Source organism: Lutra lutra, chromosome 12 (assembly GCF_902655055.1).
Source record: "Lutra lutra chromosome 12, mLutLut1.2, whole genome shotgun sequence".
In the NCBI taxonomy this organism is placed as follows: Eukaryota; Metazoa; Chordata; class Mammalia; order Carnivora; family Mustelidae; genus Lutra; species Lutra lutra.
Genome location: NC_062289.1, coordinates 36,470,117 through 36,487,585, shown reverse-complemented (window position 1 = coordinate 36,487,585; position 17,469 = coordinate 36,470,117). Strand labels below are relative to the sequence as shown.

Below are 17,469 nucleotides of genomic sequence, written 5' to 3'. Positions count from 1 at the left end.
AGCCACAGCGGGGAAGGTTTTGGCTTGGGGAAAGGTACTACAATGCCACAGCATCTTCTTATGGCTTTCAGCATTATAAAAGGGAAACAAACAGGCTAATTTCTAACTCAGAGCACAAGTTCCTTCAGGTTACCTTCAAGTGCGTCATCCTCCAGGTCTGCCAGAGTTGGTGCATTCGGGAGTGAATACACGGAAGACTGGTTGAGTTGAGTCAGTTTTGAGATGCTGTTAATTGCCATGCTGCCCAATGGAATGGTGTGCTCTATGGAAACAGGAGCAAAGAGAAACAGCCTTATTACCATGATCATCATAAGAACTTCTGCTGGAATAACTTAAGCCTGGCTATTGTTTGATCCCAGGGCTAAGGAATCTAATGGAAAGTGGAAGGAAGAGGATCAATGCACCATATGCCCCAGAACACCAACCTTTTTAAACAAGAGTCATGGGTGAAGAGACCCCACTGCATGCATTAAGATAGAGTACTGAAGAAAATTTAAAAAGGGGATGCTCAAAAAGAACCCAGAAATCAAGGCTGGGGACCCTGTTTGAAGAGCAAAGGACCAAAAAAATGTTTTTGCTCCCCCCTTCCCTTGCATGAAGGGTTATAATTCCCATAGAAGTAACAGCTTTGGTTATATAACTGACCCATTCTTCTCTTGTAAGCTTTCCATGATGGAAGATTGCTCCCCTTCTAGTTGTCATTTTTTCATACTCATTGCAGAAAACTTGACAGAAGACTAGGAATCAGCCTTGCCTGATTCCTAGTCTTCTGTGATTAGGGTGTAAATAAGGAACAGGTAACTGTATATCTTCCTTATTATATAGAATCCTTGTCATATAGGATGATGGCCACTGGATGGCATACAAAGACTTAGAAATCCAACTGCTGAAAAAAACCCAAAGGCAGTGAAAGAGCTGGTATACAGACAATATGAAGTCCAAGCAGAACAGACCATTATGGAGGGAAATACCAGAAGCTGCCTCTGCTGTTGACTTTAGCTATCCAGGAAATGACAGAAAGGGGGATGGTAATGGGGACAGCATAAGAAGGCTAGGATTGGGAGGATTAAATGAGAGAAGGTATTAGAATAATGAGCAGGGACTCATTCATGAAAACTTTGTGACTTGTTTCTTCTCTGTGGGCCACTTGCGAAGGGGCTTGCCTATCTTCATGATGTAGGTAAGGGAAAACCTGACCATTGGTCTAGTCTCTGTCCATTCTCTCTCTCACTCTAAACTCCAAAGGCCATAGTCATGCTTCAAAGAAGGACTCTTGTGACAGAAGGATCATGGTAAGAATGGTTTCTAGGCCAATGGAGGAAATAATTCCAATCTAAAAGTTCATGGTAAATATTCAGTAATAAGCTATAAAAAGTGCCTCTAGCCAGCTGTGAGAGAGACAGAAAGGCTTTGGGAATCATCAAAAAAAGGAAACCAGCTAGACTCTGGCATAGTGGATGGTGGGTGAAGCAATGATAGTATTTGTTGGCTTTGGGGGTTAAATCATAGCTTTTGGACACTGCACTTTAGGAGAACTCATGACAACCATCCAGATACCCAAACTCTCAGCCAGAGAAACATTCCCCTACAGCAAGAAGGTTGACTCACCATCCAGCTTCACACTCCATGTCATGTGGAAGCCATTGGTCATCAGGTAAAAATTCTTCACATCCTCAGGTAGCACACAGTTATTTTTCTAGAAATCACAAAGCAGCTGAGTGTTAGGTCAGGACTGAGAAAGGGCATAGGGCTATGCCCCAAAGCAAATGGGGATAATATTTATGTTTTAGATCCCCAAAATGGGAAGATTCTGGTAATCACCTACAAACTCCATTATAGAGTTCTAGTTCAAGATGGCAATATAGAAAGTTCCTGAACTCACCTCCTCCCCTACAAACACCAAATCCACAGTTACACATGCAATAATTCCCTCTGAAAGAAATCCAGAAGCTGGCTTAGCAACTCCTACACACTGGGTGAATGAGAAAAAAAATGCACATTGAAGTGGGTTCGAGAGGCTGAGACACAACTCACCATAAACCCCACCACTGTCACCGGCAATACACAATCAGGAGAGAATTCACAAACCTGATTTCTCTAAGGAGGAAAGGGTGTGAACCCTATATCAGGTCATGCCACCTTTTAAGATCTGCATCTGAGAGATGAGCTCCCCAGACACCTAGCTTTGAAAGCCAAAGCGGCTGGCTCCACAAGATCCACAAGGCTATAAAGCAAATTGAGAAACAGTTCTCGAAGGGCTTGTGCATGCAGATTTCCCATTCCAGGGCCTTTTGTAGAGGCAGCCAACTGAAAGTACCCAGACTTCTTGTGAAAGCAGATTATTTGTTTATCTCACAGCATCCGCCTGAGAGACAGTTACCTAATTTCACACACATCTAGGGGCCGACAGAAATACTGCCCAGGGAACAGGGAGTATGGAGGGCATCATCTCCACCCTCTCTGCCTTGCTCCAGGCCAGGAGTATCTCCCAGAGAAGAGCCTGTGCACCTACCTGATAACACTGGCCTTTGTATCTACTGACTAAGGGATACCCCTTGATTACTTGGTTCTGGTGGCCAGGGGGCTTCCATTTCTAGGTCCTACAGGACTATAACAAAGAAATAGTTCTAAATAGGCTATCCCACTGATAAAGAATAGTTGGAAGAGAGGCAGGCAGGGTAGTGGAACTCATTTAATCAGAGCAGCAAAAAGAAAAAATTTAAAAGAGTAACGATCTTAAAGGATTTATGAAAGAACAGAGAGCAAATGAACATTAGCATAAAGGGGTCCCAGGGAGAATGGGACACAAAACTTATTTGAAGAAATAACGGCTGAAAACTTCCCCAACCTGGAGAAGGAAAGAGACATCCCACATCTGGGAACTGCAGAGTTCCAAATAAGTAGAACCCAGAGCCCCACACCAGGACACAGAATTATCTAAGGTAAAGGAGACTCTTAAAAGCAGCAAGAAAAAAAAAACCAACTTAACTTACAAGGGAAACCCATAAAAGACGAGGAGAATATTTTTTCAGTAAAAACTTTGCAAGCCAGAATGGAATGGCACAATATATTCAAAGTATGGAAAGAAAGGAACTGCCAACCAAGAATACTCTATCCAGCAAAATTATCCTTCAGCATTTAAGTAGAGATAAAGTTTTCCAGACAAGCAAAAGCTAAAGGAGTTCATAACCACTACAGTGGCCTTACAAGAAATGTTAAAGGGACTTCTTTAAATAGAAAAGAGAAGCCACAGCATGTGAAAATTAAGAAAAAAATTTCACTGGCATAAGCAACCATACCCTGATGGTAGTACATCAACTACTTATAAAGCTAATATAAAAGTTAAAAGGCAATGGTAGTAAAATCAGTTATATCTACAATAATCAGTTAAGGGATAAACAAAATAATACAAATTGTGACATAAATACAAAAAATGGGGAGGGGCATAAAAATGCAGTGCTTGTAAAATGTGTTTGAACCTAAGCAACCCTCTACTTAAAATAGATCGCTACATACAGAGGGTGTTATATGTGAACCTCAGGATAATCACAAACTAAAAATGATACATAAAAAACAAAGAGAAGGAAATAAAGTCACCAAATCATAAGACGAGAAGAAAGGAACATGAAAGAATTACAGGACAACCAGGAAACAATTGTGGCAGTAAGTAAATATTTATCAATAATTACTTTAAAGGAGCTTGGGAAGAGGGTGTAGGAGGAGGACCCTGAGTTCATCCCTCTCATGTTTACAACTAGGTATCATCCACATCCAAGTCAATGAATAAGAGAGTGATCAAAGGCTGGCAGAAAAAACTCCACAGCAAAATATAGAGAAGAAGAAGCATCTGAAAGGTTAGGAAGGTGAGAAAGGTGGAAGGAGGCTTAACCCCCTTAGGAGGTAGGTAGCTGCATGCAGGGAGACGGCAGAGAAATGGACCCTCATACCAGGGAGTTCACGCGGGGAGGCCTAATCCCCATAAAGTTTGGCTCTGAAAATCAGAGTTGCTTAACTGTGTAAGTTTGTATAACCAGTGGGACTTAGAGCCGGCAGCTTTAAAAATCAGCTGACTCAGCACTGGGAGAACTGGGACAAGCCAACTAGAGGCAGTCCAGCCAGGAGGGCAAGGGACAGCAGCCTGCATGGAAAGACAATATAGAGACAGCAGTTTACACAATACCAGGAGCAAATGGGAGACAGATCCCTTCATACAGATTTCAGAGCATGTTGGGGGACTTCTCTGAAAATGAGGGAGATGGTAGGTGGCATTTTCCTCCCCCTACTCACCAGCATAAACACAGGACCATCTGTGAGAGGCAGAGCTGCACAGACACTTGGTACCTAACCTGCTAGCAGTGTGCCATGCTCACGAGTTCTCCTGAGGACTTGCCCACTCCAAGCCTGGTAGGTTTGGCCCTGGGATCAGGACAAAGTTTGTAAAACTTGTACATTCCTACCCAGCTACTGTCACTTGCCAGCCTCAGGTGCACCCAGCCATCCCTGGGCATTGTAGCCGAGCTTTCATGCAGCCCTCAGGTGCTACAGTGCTCCTACAAATCTGGCATAGAACTAGCGGCCCAGTGCAAAATTTGCTAATGCCAGTGCCCTGCCACCAAGTTCCCTTGCAGGCATATACATCAGAGCTGGACTGCTCGAGTCCCACTAATACCACAGTGAGCAAGGAGAGCCCAGAGCAGGCAGAGTCAGTGCATATAACTACACTGAAAATAAAAGTGACTCAGACACAACAGCAGGATATAGGCAACACACACAGGATATCCTCCTGAAGTGCCAAGTTCAGATGAACAGGAGAGACTACAGTGCAACACACGCCAGGACCTCTTCTTCATGAAGTCACTACTTTCTTTCTTTAAGATTTTATTTATTTGAGAGAGCACATGCACATGCATAAGGTGCAGAGGTAGAGGGTGAAGCAGGTTTCCCACTGAGCAGGGAACCCAATGTGGGACTTGATCCCAGGACCCTGGAATCATGACCTGAGCTGAAGGCAAGGCTTAACTGACTGAGCCACCCAGGCACCCAAAAAGTCACTACTTTCAAAAGCAAAATACATAGGTGACCTTCCTAACACAGAAATAGATACAGAGAGGCAGAAAAAATGAGGAGAAAGAAAAATTTAACCCAAATGAAAGAACAAAACAAGGCCATGGCCAGCAATCTAAGTGAAACCAATATAAGTAGCATGTCTAATAGAGAATTTAAAGCAATGACCATAAGGTTACTCACTGGACGTGAGAAAAGAGTGCAGAACATCAGTGAGACCCTGAACACAGAGATAAGGAACATAGCAGAGATCAAGGGCTCAATAAATCAAATGAGAAATACACTTGATGGTGAACAGCAGGTTGGAAGAAACAGAGGAGCAAATTAATGACTTAGAAAACAGAGAAATGGAAAATAATCAAACTGGAAAAAAAATCATGCAAAACAAGAACAGACTTAGGAAACTCAGTGACTACATCAAAAGTTATAGTATGAATATTTTAGGAGTCCTTAAAGAAGACAGAGAAAAGGGGGAAGAGAATTTATTTGACAAAACAATAGCTAAAAACTTCCCTAATCTGGGAAAGGAAACAAATCTCCAGATCCAGGAGGCAGAGAAAACTCCCATCAAAATCAACAAAAGCAGTTCCCCACCAAGACATATTATCAATAAATTAGCAAACTGGGGTGATTTAAAAAAAGCAGGAAGAGAAAAGAAGACAGTCACATACAAGGGAAAACCTAGAAGGCTAGGAGGGAGTTTTTCAGCAGAAACTTTCCAAGAAAAAAGGAAGTGGCATTCAACGTGCTGAATGGGAAAAATCTGCAACCAAGAATAGACTATCCAGTGAGGCTATCATGCAGAATAGAAGCAGAGAGAGTTGCCCAAACAGAAAACTAATGGAGTTCATAATCACTAAACTAGCCCTAAAAGAAATATCAAAGGGGACTCTCTGGGTAAAAAGGAGAGACCAGTGACAGTATAGAGGCAGAAAGCACAAAAGCAGTGAAAATGAATATTGCCGTAAAAAAAAAATGAGTCAAGGAATTCACAAGATAAAAGGATGTAAAATAGGACAACATATACCCAATACATGGAGAGGAAGAGAGTAAAGAATGGGTCCAAATGTAAACAACAATCAACTTAATATACACTGCTATATGCAAAAGAGATTATATATAAACCTAATGGTAACCATATATACCAAAAGCCACCGGTAAATATGCAAAGTACAAAGAGAGAGAAATCCAAATTATAACTAAACAAAACGAGCAAAACATGAAAAGCAAGGATCAGAGAAAATCATCAGAAATAACCACAAAACAAATAATAAAATGACAATAAATACATATTTATCAATAATTACTTTGAATATAAATGGACTAAATGCTACAATCAAAAGGCACAGTGGAGGGGGGCACGCCTGGGTGGCTCAGAGGGTTAAGCCTCTGCCTTTGGCTCAGTTCATGATCCCAGGGTCTTGGAATCAAGCCCCACATCGGGCTCTCTGCTTGGTGGGGAGCTTGCTTCCCCTTCTCTCTCTGTCTGCTGCTCTGCCTACCTGTGCTTTCTCTCTCTGTCAAATAAATAAATAAAATATTAAAAAAAGAAAGACACAGTGGGGCAAAGTGGTGGAAAACCAAGACCCATCAATATGCTCTCTATAAGAAACTCATTTTAGCCCTAAAAACACTGGCAGATTGAAAATGAGGGGATGGAGAAACGTCTATCATGCAAATGGATATCAAAAGAAAGCTGGAGTAGCAACACTTACATCAGATAAAATTAATTTTAAAATAAAGACTAACAAGAGGGGGAGGAGCAAGATGGTGGAGAAGTAGGATACCTAAATTTCATCTGGCCCCAGGAATTCACCTAGATAGTTATCAAACTGTTCTGAACACCTACAAACTCAACAGGAGATCGAAGAAAAGAATAGAAGCAATCCTATGAACAGAAAAGCGACCACATTCTGGAAGGTAAGACATGTGGAGAAGTGAATCTGAGACAATATTTATGAAGATAGACCATGGAGGGAGGGAGCCTCTGTCAGCCAGCTACTGGCAAGTGATAGAGCAGTGAAGCACAAAATGAGAATTTTTAGAAGTCTGCTCTGCTGAAGGACATCACTCCAGTGGCTAAGGGTGGAACCCTTGCTGGGATAGTGTGGTCTCAGGACCTTCGGGATCACAGAAAGACCACAGGTACTTGATTGTGGCAGAGCTCCGAGTATCAGAATGGGGAACCTGGCTGCAAAGATGGAGCAGAGGAATGGACTCTCAGTTTGGGGTTCCATAAACCATGATCCATGGCACAGCTGGGGCACTATTCTTTGTGCAGGGACCCAACAAGTGGCAGATCTGGGAGACACCCCTTCCCTCCACGGGGAGGAGCAGCATGGGTGTGTACTGCAGGAATCTGCTGAGTTTGAAAACTCCAAATGGGATCATGTGCCAGACAGAAATGCTCAGTCACAGGCCGGGTGAACACGGAGTGCAGCTGGAAACCAGGGAGACAGAACTGACTGACTGCTTTTTTTCTCAGGGCCCACTGAGGAGTGGGCCCCAAGTTCTCTGCTCCTCGGAGTCCAGAGATTGGGAGGCCACCGTTTTCATTCTCGTCCTCCAAAGCTATATGGAAAGCTTTCAGGGAACAAAAGCTACAGAGCAAAGCTGAACAGATTACTTAGCCCAGCTCCTGGCATTTGAGAATCACTGCAAGAGGCCCCTCCCACAGAAGATCAGCAAGAACATCCAGCCAAGACCAAGTTTACCAATCAATAAGAACTGCAAAACTCCAGCACTTGAGGAGTACAGTGCATAGAATTCATGGCTTTTCCCTCATGATTCTTTAATCTTTCAAAGTTAATTTTTAAAATTTTCTTTACTTTTTTTTTTTTTTTTGAATTTTTCATCTTTCCTTTTTCAACCAACATCTTATCAATTAGTTTTTTAAAATCTTTTAAAATTTTCACCTTTATAGTCAAATTCTACCCTTTCATTGTATTTAACCTTATTTTTGTATATATATATAAGATTTCTTTTTTTAAAAATTTTGGGATACAGTTTCTTCCAGCAGACCAAAATATACCCTAAATATAGTGTATGGCTTTGTTCTAGTCTACTGCCTGACCACATTCTCTCTTTTTTTTTTCCTTTCTTTTTTCAACCAACTTCTTATCAATTCCTTTTTAAAAATCTTTTTAAATTTTCATCTTTACAGTCATATTCCTTCATCTTATTTGCCCTTATTTTTGTATATATTTACATGTTTTTCTTTAAAAATTTGGGGGACAGTTTCTTCTAACAGACCAAAATACACCCAAAATTTAATATGTGGTTCTGTTCTATTCACCAGCCTGATCATACTCTTTTTTTTCTTTTTCTTTTTCTTTTCCCCCTGGTTTTGGGTCTCTTCTGATTTGTTTACTGTGTATTTTTCTGGGAGTCGTTTTAGCATTTTGTTCTCTCATTCATCTATTCTTCTCTGAACAAAATGATAAAAAGGAAAAAACCACCTCAAAAATAAAAAAGAACAAGAGGCAGTACCAATTGCCAGGGACCTAATCAATACGGATATTAGTAAGATGTCAGAACTAGAGTTCAGAATGATGATTATGAAGATATTAGCTGGGCTTGAAAAAAAACATAGAGGATACTAGAGAATCCCTTTCTGGAGAAATAAAAGAATCAAAATCTAACCAAGTTGAAATCAAAAAGGTTATTAATGAGGTACAATTAAAAAATGGTGGCTCTAACTGCTAGGATAAATGAGGCAAAAGAGAGAATTAGTGATAAAGAAGACCAAATGATGGAAAATAAGGATGCTGAGAACAAGAAGGATAAATACTGGAACACGGGGGGAGAATTGGGATCCTGGAAGAAGAGAAAGAGGGGCAGAAGGTATATTGGAGCAAATTATAGCAGAGAATTTTCCTTAATTTGGGGAAGGGAGCAAGCATCAAAATCCAGGGGGCACAGAGAACCCCTCTCAAAATCAATAAAAAAATAGGTCAACACCACTATATCTAATAGTAAAACTTACAGGTCTCAGAGACAAAGATAAAATCCTGCAAGCAGCAAGAGGTCTGTAACATACAACAGTAGAAATATTAGATTGAGAGCAGAGTTACCCACAGAGACCTGGCAGGCCAGAAAGAACTGGCATAATATATTCAGAGCACTAAGTGAGAAAAATATGCGGCCAAGAATACTATATCCAGCTAGGCTGTAATTGAAAATAGAATGAGAGATAGAAAGCTTCCAGGATGAACAAAACCTAAAAGAATTTGTGAACAGCAAACCAGTCCTACAGGACATATTGAAAGGGGTCCTCTAAGCAAAGAGGGAGCCTAAAAATAAGATAGACCAGAAAGGAACAGAGACAATATACAGTAACAGTCACCTTACAGGCAATACAATGGAACTAAATTCTTATCTTTCAATAGTTACCCTGAATGTAAATGGGCCTAATGCCCCATCAAAAGACTCAGGGTATCAGACTGGATAAAAAAAAAAAAGGCTCATCAAAATGCTGTCTGCTAGAGACTCATTTTAGACTCAAAGACACCTCCAGATTGAAAGTGAGGGGGTGGAAACAATTTACCATGGTAATGGACATCAAAAGAAAGCTTGGGTGGCAATCACTATATCAGACAAATTAGATTTTAAACCAAAGACTATAAGATAGAGGAAAGACAGTATATCATAATTAAAGGCTCTATCCAGCAAGATGATCTAACAATTTTAAATATCTATGCCCCTAACATGGGAGCAGACAATTATATAAGCCAATTAATAACAAAATCAAAGAAACACATCGACAATAATAATCATAGGGGACTTTAACATCCCCCTTACTGAAATGAACAGATTATATAAGCAGAAGATCAACAAGGAAATAAAAGTCTTTAAATGACACACTGGACCAGATGAATTTCACAAATATATTCAGAACATTCCATCCCAAAGCAACAGAAGACACATTCTTCTCTAATGCATGTGGAACATTCTCCAGCATCGATCACATCCTGGGTCACAAATCAGGTCTCAACAGGTAAGAAAAATTGGGGTTATTCCCTGCATATTTTTGGACCACAATGCTTTGAAACTAGAACACAATCACAAGAGGGAAGTTGGAAAGAACTCAAATACATGGAGGCTAAAGAGCATCCTACTAAAGAATGAATGGGTCAACCAGGAAATTAAAGACAAATTAAAAAAATTCAGGGAAACAAATGAAAATGGTATCACAGCTGTTCAAAATCTTTGGGATGCAGCAAAGGGGGGTCCAGGAAAGTTTATAGCAATACAAGCCTTCCTCAAGAAACAGGAAAAGTCTCAAATACACAACCTAACCCTACACCTAAAGGAGCTGGAGAAAGAACAGCAAAAAAACCCTAAACCCAGCAACAGAAGAGAAATAGTAAAGATAAGAGCAGAAATCAATGAAATAGAAACCAAAAGAACAGTAGAGCAGATCAATGAAACCTGGAACTGGTTCTCTGAAAGAATTAATAAGACTGATAAACCCCTGGCCAGACTTATAAAAAAGAAGAGAGAAAGGACCCAAATTAATAAAATCATGAATGAAAGAGGAAAGATCACAACCAACACTGAAGAAATACAAACAGTTATAAGAAAACATGATGAGCAACTACATGCCAGCAAATCAGACAATCTAGAAGTGGATGCAATGCTGGAGACATATAAACTACCAAAACTAAACCAGGAAGAAACAGAAAATCTGAACAGACCCATAACCAGTAAGGAGGTTGAAGCAGTCACCAAAAATCTCCCAAAAAACAAGAGCCCAGGGCCAGATGGCTTTCTAGGGGAATTCTACCAAACATTTAAAGAAGAATTAATACCTATTCTCCTGAAACTGTTCCAAAAATTAGAAATGGAAGGAGAACTTCCAAACTCATTTTATGAGGCCAGTATTACCTTGATCCCCAAACCAGATAAAGACCCCATCAAAAAGCAGAATTACAGACCAATATCCCTGATGAACACAGATGCAAAAATTCTTACCAAAACACTAGCCAATAGGATCCAACAATACATTAAAAGGATTATTCACTATGAGCAAGTGGGATTTATTCCTGGGCTGTAAGGTTGGTTCAATACCTATAAATCAATCAATGTGATACAATACATTAATAAATGAAAGAATAAGAACCATATGATATCTCAATAGATACAGTAAAAACATATGACAAAGTACAGCATCTTTTCTTGATTAAAACTCTTCACAGTGTAGGGATAGAGGGTATATACCTCAATATCATAAAAGCCATTAATGGAAAACCCACAGTGAACATCAGTTCTCAATGGAGAAAAACAGACTTTTCCTCCTAAGGTCAGGAATATGTCGGGGATGTCAACTATCACCACTGTGATTCAACATAGTACTAGAAGTCCTAGCCTCAGCAATCAGACAACAAAAAGCAATAAAAGGCATCCAAATCAGCAAAGAAGAAGTCAAATTCTCAGTCTTTGTAGATAATATGATACTTTATGTGGAAAACCTAAAGTACTCCACCCCAAAACTGCTAGAACTCATATAGGAATTCAGTAAAGTGGCAGAAAAATCAATGCACAGAAATAGTTCCATGTCTACACACCAAAAACAAGCCAGAAGAAAGTGATATTAAGGAGTCAATCCCATTTACAAGAGCACCCACAACTACGAGATACCTAGGAATAAATCTAATCAAAGGGGTAAAGAATCTGTACTCAGAGAACTACAGAATACTCATAAAAGAAATTGAGGAAGACATAAAGAAATGGAAAAACGTTCCATGCTCATGGATTGGAAGAACAAATATTGTGAAAATGTCTATGCTACCTAGCACAATCTACATATTTAATGAAATCCCCTATCAAAATACCATCAACTTTTTCAAAGAAACAGAACGAACAATCCTAAAATTTGTATGGAATCAGAAAAGAATGCCAACAGCCAGAGGAATGTTGAAAAAGAGAACCCATCAAAGCTAGTGGAATCACAATTCTGGACTTCAAACTATATTACAAAGCTGTAATCATCAAGACAGTATGGTACTGGAACAAAAAAAGACACAGAAATCAATGGAACAGAAAAGAGAGCCCAGAAATGGACCCTCAACTCTATGGCCAACAAATCTTCAACAAAGCAGGAAAGAATGTCCAACAGAAAAAAGAAAAAAGAAAAGTCTCTTCAACAAATGGTTTTGGGAAAATTGGACAGCCACAAGCAGAAGAATGAAACTGTACCATTTCTTTACACCACACACAAAAATAGACTCAAAATGGATGAAGGACCTAAATTTGAGACAGGAATCCATCAAAATCCTTGAGAAGAACACAGGCAGCAACCTCTTCAACCTCCGACACAGTAACTTCTTCCTAGACACATTGCCAAAGGCAGGGGAAGCAAGGGCAAAAATGAACTATTGGGACTTCTCGAGATCAAAGCTTTTGCACAGCAAAGGAAACAGTAAACAAAACCAAAAGACAAACAACAGAATGGGAGAAGATATCCACAAATAACATATTAGATAAAGGGCTGGTATCCAAAATCTATAAAGAACTCAACACCTAAAGAAGAAGAAATATAATCAAGAAATGGGCAGAAGACATGAACAGACATTTCTGCAAAGAAGATATACAAATGGCCAAAATATCCATGAAAAATTGCTCAACATCACTCAACATCAGGGAAATACAAATCAAATCCTCGATGAGATACCACCTCACACCAGTCAGATGGCTAAAATCAACAAGTCAGGAAATGACAGATGCTGACAAGGATGTAGAGGATGGTGAACCCTCCTACACTACTGGTGGGAATGCAAGCTGGTGCGGCCACTCTGGAAAACAGTACAGAGGTTCCTCAAAAAGTTGAAAACGGGCACCTGGGTGGCTCAGTGGGTTAAAGCCCCTGCCTTCGGCTCAGGTCATGGTCCCAGGGTCCTGGGATCAAGCCCTGCATCAGGCTCTCTGCTCAGCAGGAAGCCTGCTTCCTCCACTCTCTCTGCCTGCCTCTCTGCCTACTTGTGATCTCTGTCAAATAAATAAATAAAATCTTAAAAAAAAAAGTTGAAAACAGAGCTATGCTATGACCCAGCAATTACACTACTAGGTATTTACCCTAGAGATACAAATGTAGTGATCCAAAGGGGCATGTGCACCTCAATGTTTATAGCAGCTATATCCACAACAGCTGAACTATGGAAAGAGCCTAGATGTCCATTAACAGATGAATGGCTAAAGAAGATGTGATACACACACACACACACACACACACACACACACACACACACTGAAATATTATGCAGCCATCAAAAAAGAAATCTTGCCAGTTGCAATGACATGGATTGAACTAGAGGGTATTTTGCTAAGCGAAATAAATTAATCAGAGAAAGACAATTATCATATGATCTCACTGATATGAGGAATTTGAGAAACAAGGCAGAGGATCACAGAAGTAGGGAAAGAAAAATGAAACACAAGAAAACCAGAAAGGGAGACAAGCCATAAGAGACTCTTGATCTCAGGCAACAAAATGAGGGTTGCTGGAGTGGAGGTGGGTGGGAGGGATGGGGTGGCTGGGTGATGAACACTGGGAAGGCTATGTGCTATGGTGAGTGCTGCTAACGGTGTGAGACTGATGAATCACAGACCTGTACCCCTGGGGCAAATAATACATTATATGTTAATAAAATAAAAAAGACTGTAGGGGTGCCTGGGTGGCTCAGTTGTTACTGTCTTTGGGTCAGGTCATGATCCCAGCGTCTTGGGATCAAGCCCCATATCGGGCTTCCTGCTCAGCAGGGAGCCTCTTTCTCCCTCTCCAGCTCCCCTGTGCTTGTGTTCCCTCTCTTACTATCTCTTTCTCTGTCATAATTTTTTTTAAAAAATCTTGAAAAAGACTGTAACAAGAGACAAAGAAGTATATTATATAGTAATAAAGGGACAATCCAACAAGAAGATGTAACAATTTTAAATATTTATGCACCCAATATAGGAACACCCAAATACATACAACAGTTAATAACAAACATAAAGGAAATAATCGCTAATATAGTAACAATAGGAGACTTTAACATTCCATGTACATCAATCTCAACAAGTTAACGACTTTGAATGACACACTGGAACAGATGGATTAACTCATATATTCAGAACATTCCATCCTTGAACAGCAGAATACACATTCTTTTCAAGTGTATACAGAACATTCTCCAGAACAGATCACATATCAGCCCACAAAACAAACCTCAACTAATTCAAGATCGAAATCATACCATGCATATTTTCCAAGGACAACACCATGAAACTAGAAGTCAACGACAGGAAAAAATCTGGAAAGACCACAGAAAGGTGGAGGTTAAAAAGCATGCTACCAAATAATAAAGAGGTCAACCAGGAAATCAAAGAAGAAATAAAAAAGTACATGGAAACAAATGAAAATGAAAACTCAATGGTCCACACAAATTTTACGATTGTTCTTTTTTTGTGAAAAACGTTGATTGTATTTTGATAGGGATTGCACTAAATGTCTAGATTGCTTTGGACAGTATAGACATTTTAATATTTGTTCTTCTAATCCATGAGCATGGAATGTTTTTCCATTTCTTTGTTGTCTTCATCAATTTCTTTTGTAAGTGTTCTGTAGTTTTCAGAATACAGATCCTTTACCTCTTTGGTTAGGTTTATTCTTAGGTATCTTACTGTTTGGGGCACAATTATAAATGGGATCAATTCCTTGATTTCTCTTTCTTCTGCCTCATTGTCAGTGTATAGAAATGCACATGATTTCTGTGCATTGATTTGATATCCTTTGACTTTGCTGAATTCTTGCATCAGTTCTAGCAATTTTGGGTTTTCTTTTGGGTTTTCTACATAGAGTATTATGTTGTCTGTGAAGAGTGAAAGTCTAACTTTTTCTTTGCCAATGTGCATGCCTTTTATTTCTTTTTTTGTCTGATTGCTGAGGCTAGGACTTCCAGTACTATGCTAAACAACAGTGTTAAGAGTGGACATCCCTTCCTTGTTCCTGACCTTAGGGAAAAGCTGTCAGTTTTTCCCCACTGAGGATGATATTCTCCGTGGGTTTGTTGTACATGGCCTTTATGATATTGAGTTATGTTCCTTCTACACTACACTGTGGAGTTTTTAATCAAGAAAGGATGTTGTATTTTGTCAAATGCTTTTTCTTCATCTATTGAGGAGATCATATGGTTCTTGTCCTTTCTTTTATTGATGTGGTAGAACCAGAAAAGATGCTGAAGAGCCAAAGTAATGTTGAAAAAAGAAAACCAAGTATAGCCAGACTTCAGGCTATATTACAAAGCTGTAATCATCAAAGCATATAGCACGGGCACCAATAAAAGACACACAGATCAACAGGACAGAACAGAAATCTCAGAAATAAACCCACAACCATATGGTCAATAAATCTTTGGCAAAGCAGGAAAGAATAAACAATGTGAAAAAGAGAGTCTTTTTAACAAATGGTATTGGGAGAACTGGACAGTGATGTAATAAAGAAAATAACTGGACCATTTTCCTACATCATATACAAAAACAAATTAAAAATGCATTAAGGACCTAAATGTGATACTTAAAACCATAAAAATCCTAGAAGAAAACAGGCAGTAATCTCTCTGACATAGGCTGTAAGCAACATTTTTCTAGATATATCTCCTAAGACAAGGGATAAAACCAAAATTAACTATTGGGCTACATCAAAATAAAAGGCTTCTGTACAGCAAAGGAAACAATAAACAAAATTAAGAAGCAACCTGCAGAATGAGAGAAAATATTTGCAAATCACATATCCAGTAAAGGGTTGGCATCCCAAATATAGAACTTTCCAACTCAATATCCAAAAAACAAACAATTCAATTTAAAAATGGGCAGAAGACAGGAAGAGACATTTCTCCAAAGAAGACATACAGTTGGCTAAAAGACCCATGAAAAGATGTTCAACATCAGTATCAGGGAAATGCAAATCAAAACTACAAGGAGATATCATCTCACACCTATCAGAATATCTAAAATTAGGGACATCTGGGTGGCTCAGGTGGTTAGGCCGCTGCCTTCGGCTCAGGTCATGATCCTGAGGTCCTGGGATCAAGTCCCACATTGGGCTCCTTGCTCGGCGGGGAGCCTGCTTCCTCCTCTCTCTCTGCTTGCCTGCCTGCTTGTGTGTACTCTCTCTGACAAATAAAATCTTAAAAAAATATATATATATATATGTATATGTGTATATATATATATATATATATATATATATATATAAAATTAATACCACAAGAAACAAGAGGTGTTGGTGAGGATGTGGAATACTGGTAGTAGGAATCCAAACTGGTACAGCCACTGTGGAAAACAGTATGGAGGTTCCCCGAAAAGTTAAAAATGGAACTAGCCTACAATCCAGCAATCACACTATTGGGTATTTACCCAAAGAATTAAAAAAAAAAAACAAAAAAAACACTAATTCAAAGGGATACATACACCCCCCCACATTTATATAGCAGTATTATTTACAATAGCCATGATATGACAGCAGCCCAAGTGTCCATCGACTGATGAATGGATAAAGATGCAGGATGTGTGTGTGTGTGTGTATATGAATATATATATATGAATATAGGCAGACGCTATTCAGTCATAAAAAAGAATGAAATCTTTCTATTTGCAATAACATGGATGGAGCTAGAACATATCATAATAAAACAAAATAAGTGAGTCAGAGAAAGACAAATACCATATGATTTCACTCATATGTGGAATTTAAGAAACAAAACAGATGATCCAAGGAGAAAAAAAAGAGAAAGAGACAAATCAAGAAAAAGATTCTTAATTATAAAAAACTGAAGGTTACCAGAGGGGAGGGGGATGGGAGGATGGGTGAAATAGATGATGATTAAGAAGTGCACTTGTGATAAGTATTGAGTGATGTATACAAGTGCTCAATCACTATATTGTACACCTGAAACTAATAAAACAGTGTATGTTCACTAAAGGAATTAAAATAAAAACTTAAAAAATTACTTTAAATGTAAATCAACTAAATGTTCCAATCAAAAGACATACAGCAGCTGGATAGATTAAAAAACACCAACAAGACTCATACATATGCTGCCTATAGGAGACTCATTTCAGACCTAAGGACACACAAGGACTGAAAGTGAAGGGATGGAAAAAGATATTCCATATAAACGGAAATGAAAATAAAAGACGGGGTAGCAATACTTGAATCAGAGAAAATAGACTTTAAAACCGAGACTGTAAAAAGAGAAAAAGAAGATTACATAATGATAAAGATTCAACAAGATACAACTGCAAATATCTATGTGCCCAACATGGGAGAACCTAACCATGTAAAGGAAATATTAACAGACCTAAAGGGAAAAATGGACAGTAATACAATAATATTAGGAGATTTTAACACCCTCACATGCATTAGTGGAT

General features: G+C 39.1%; 1 protein-coding gene across 3 annotated transcripts in view; it reads right to left on the bottom strand.

Annotated features, from left to right (window-relative positions):
- Positions 1-17,469, bottom strand: part of TPGS2 (tubulin polyglutamylase complex subunit 2) — a 69,990-nt gene that overhangs the window by 21,502 nt on the left and 31,019 nt on the right. For 2 of the 3 annotated variants that reach the window (XM_047697433.1, XM_047697434.1), the window contains exons 3-5: positions 1,883-1,972; positions 1,609-1,696; positions 134-262 (exon numbers count right to left, since the gene is read on the bottom strand). In XM_047697433.1, coding sequence (XP_047553389.1) covers positions 134-262; positions 1,609-1,696; positions 1,883-1,972 — 307 coding nt within the window. The remainder of the gene's footprint in view (positions 1-133; positions 263-1,608; positions 1,697-1,882; positions 1,973-17,469) is intronic. The other variant, XM_047697435.1, reaches the window with a different exon arrangement.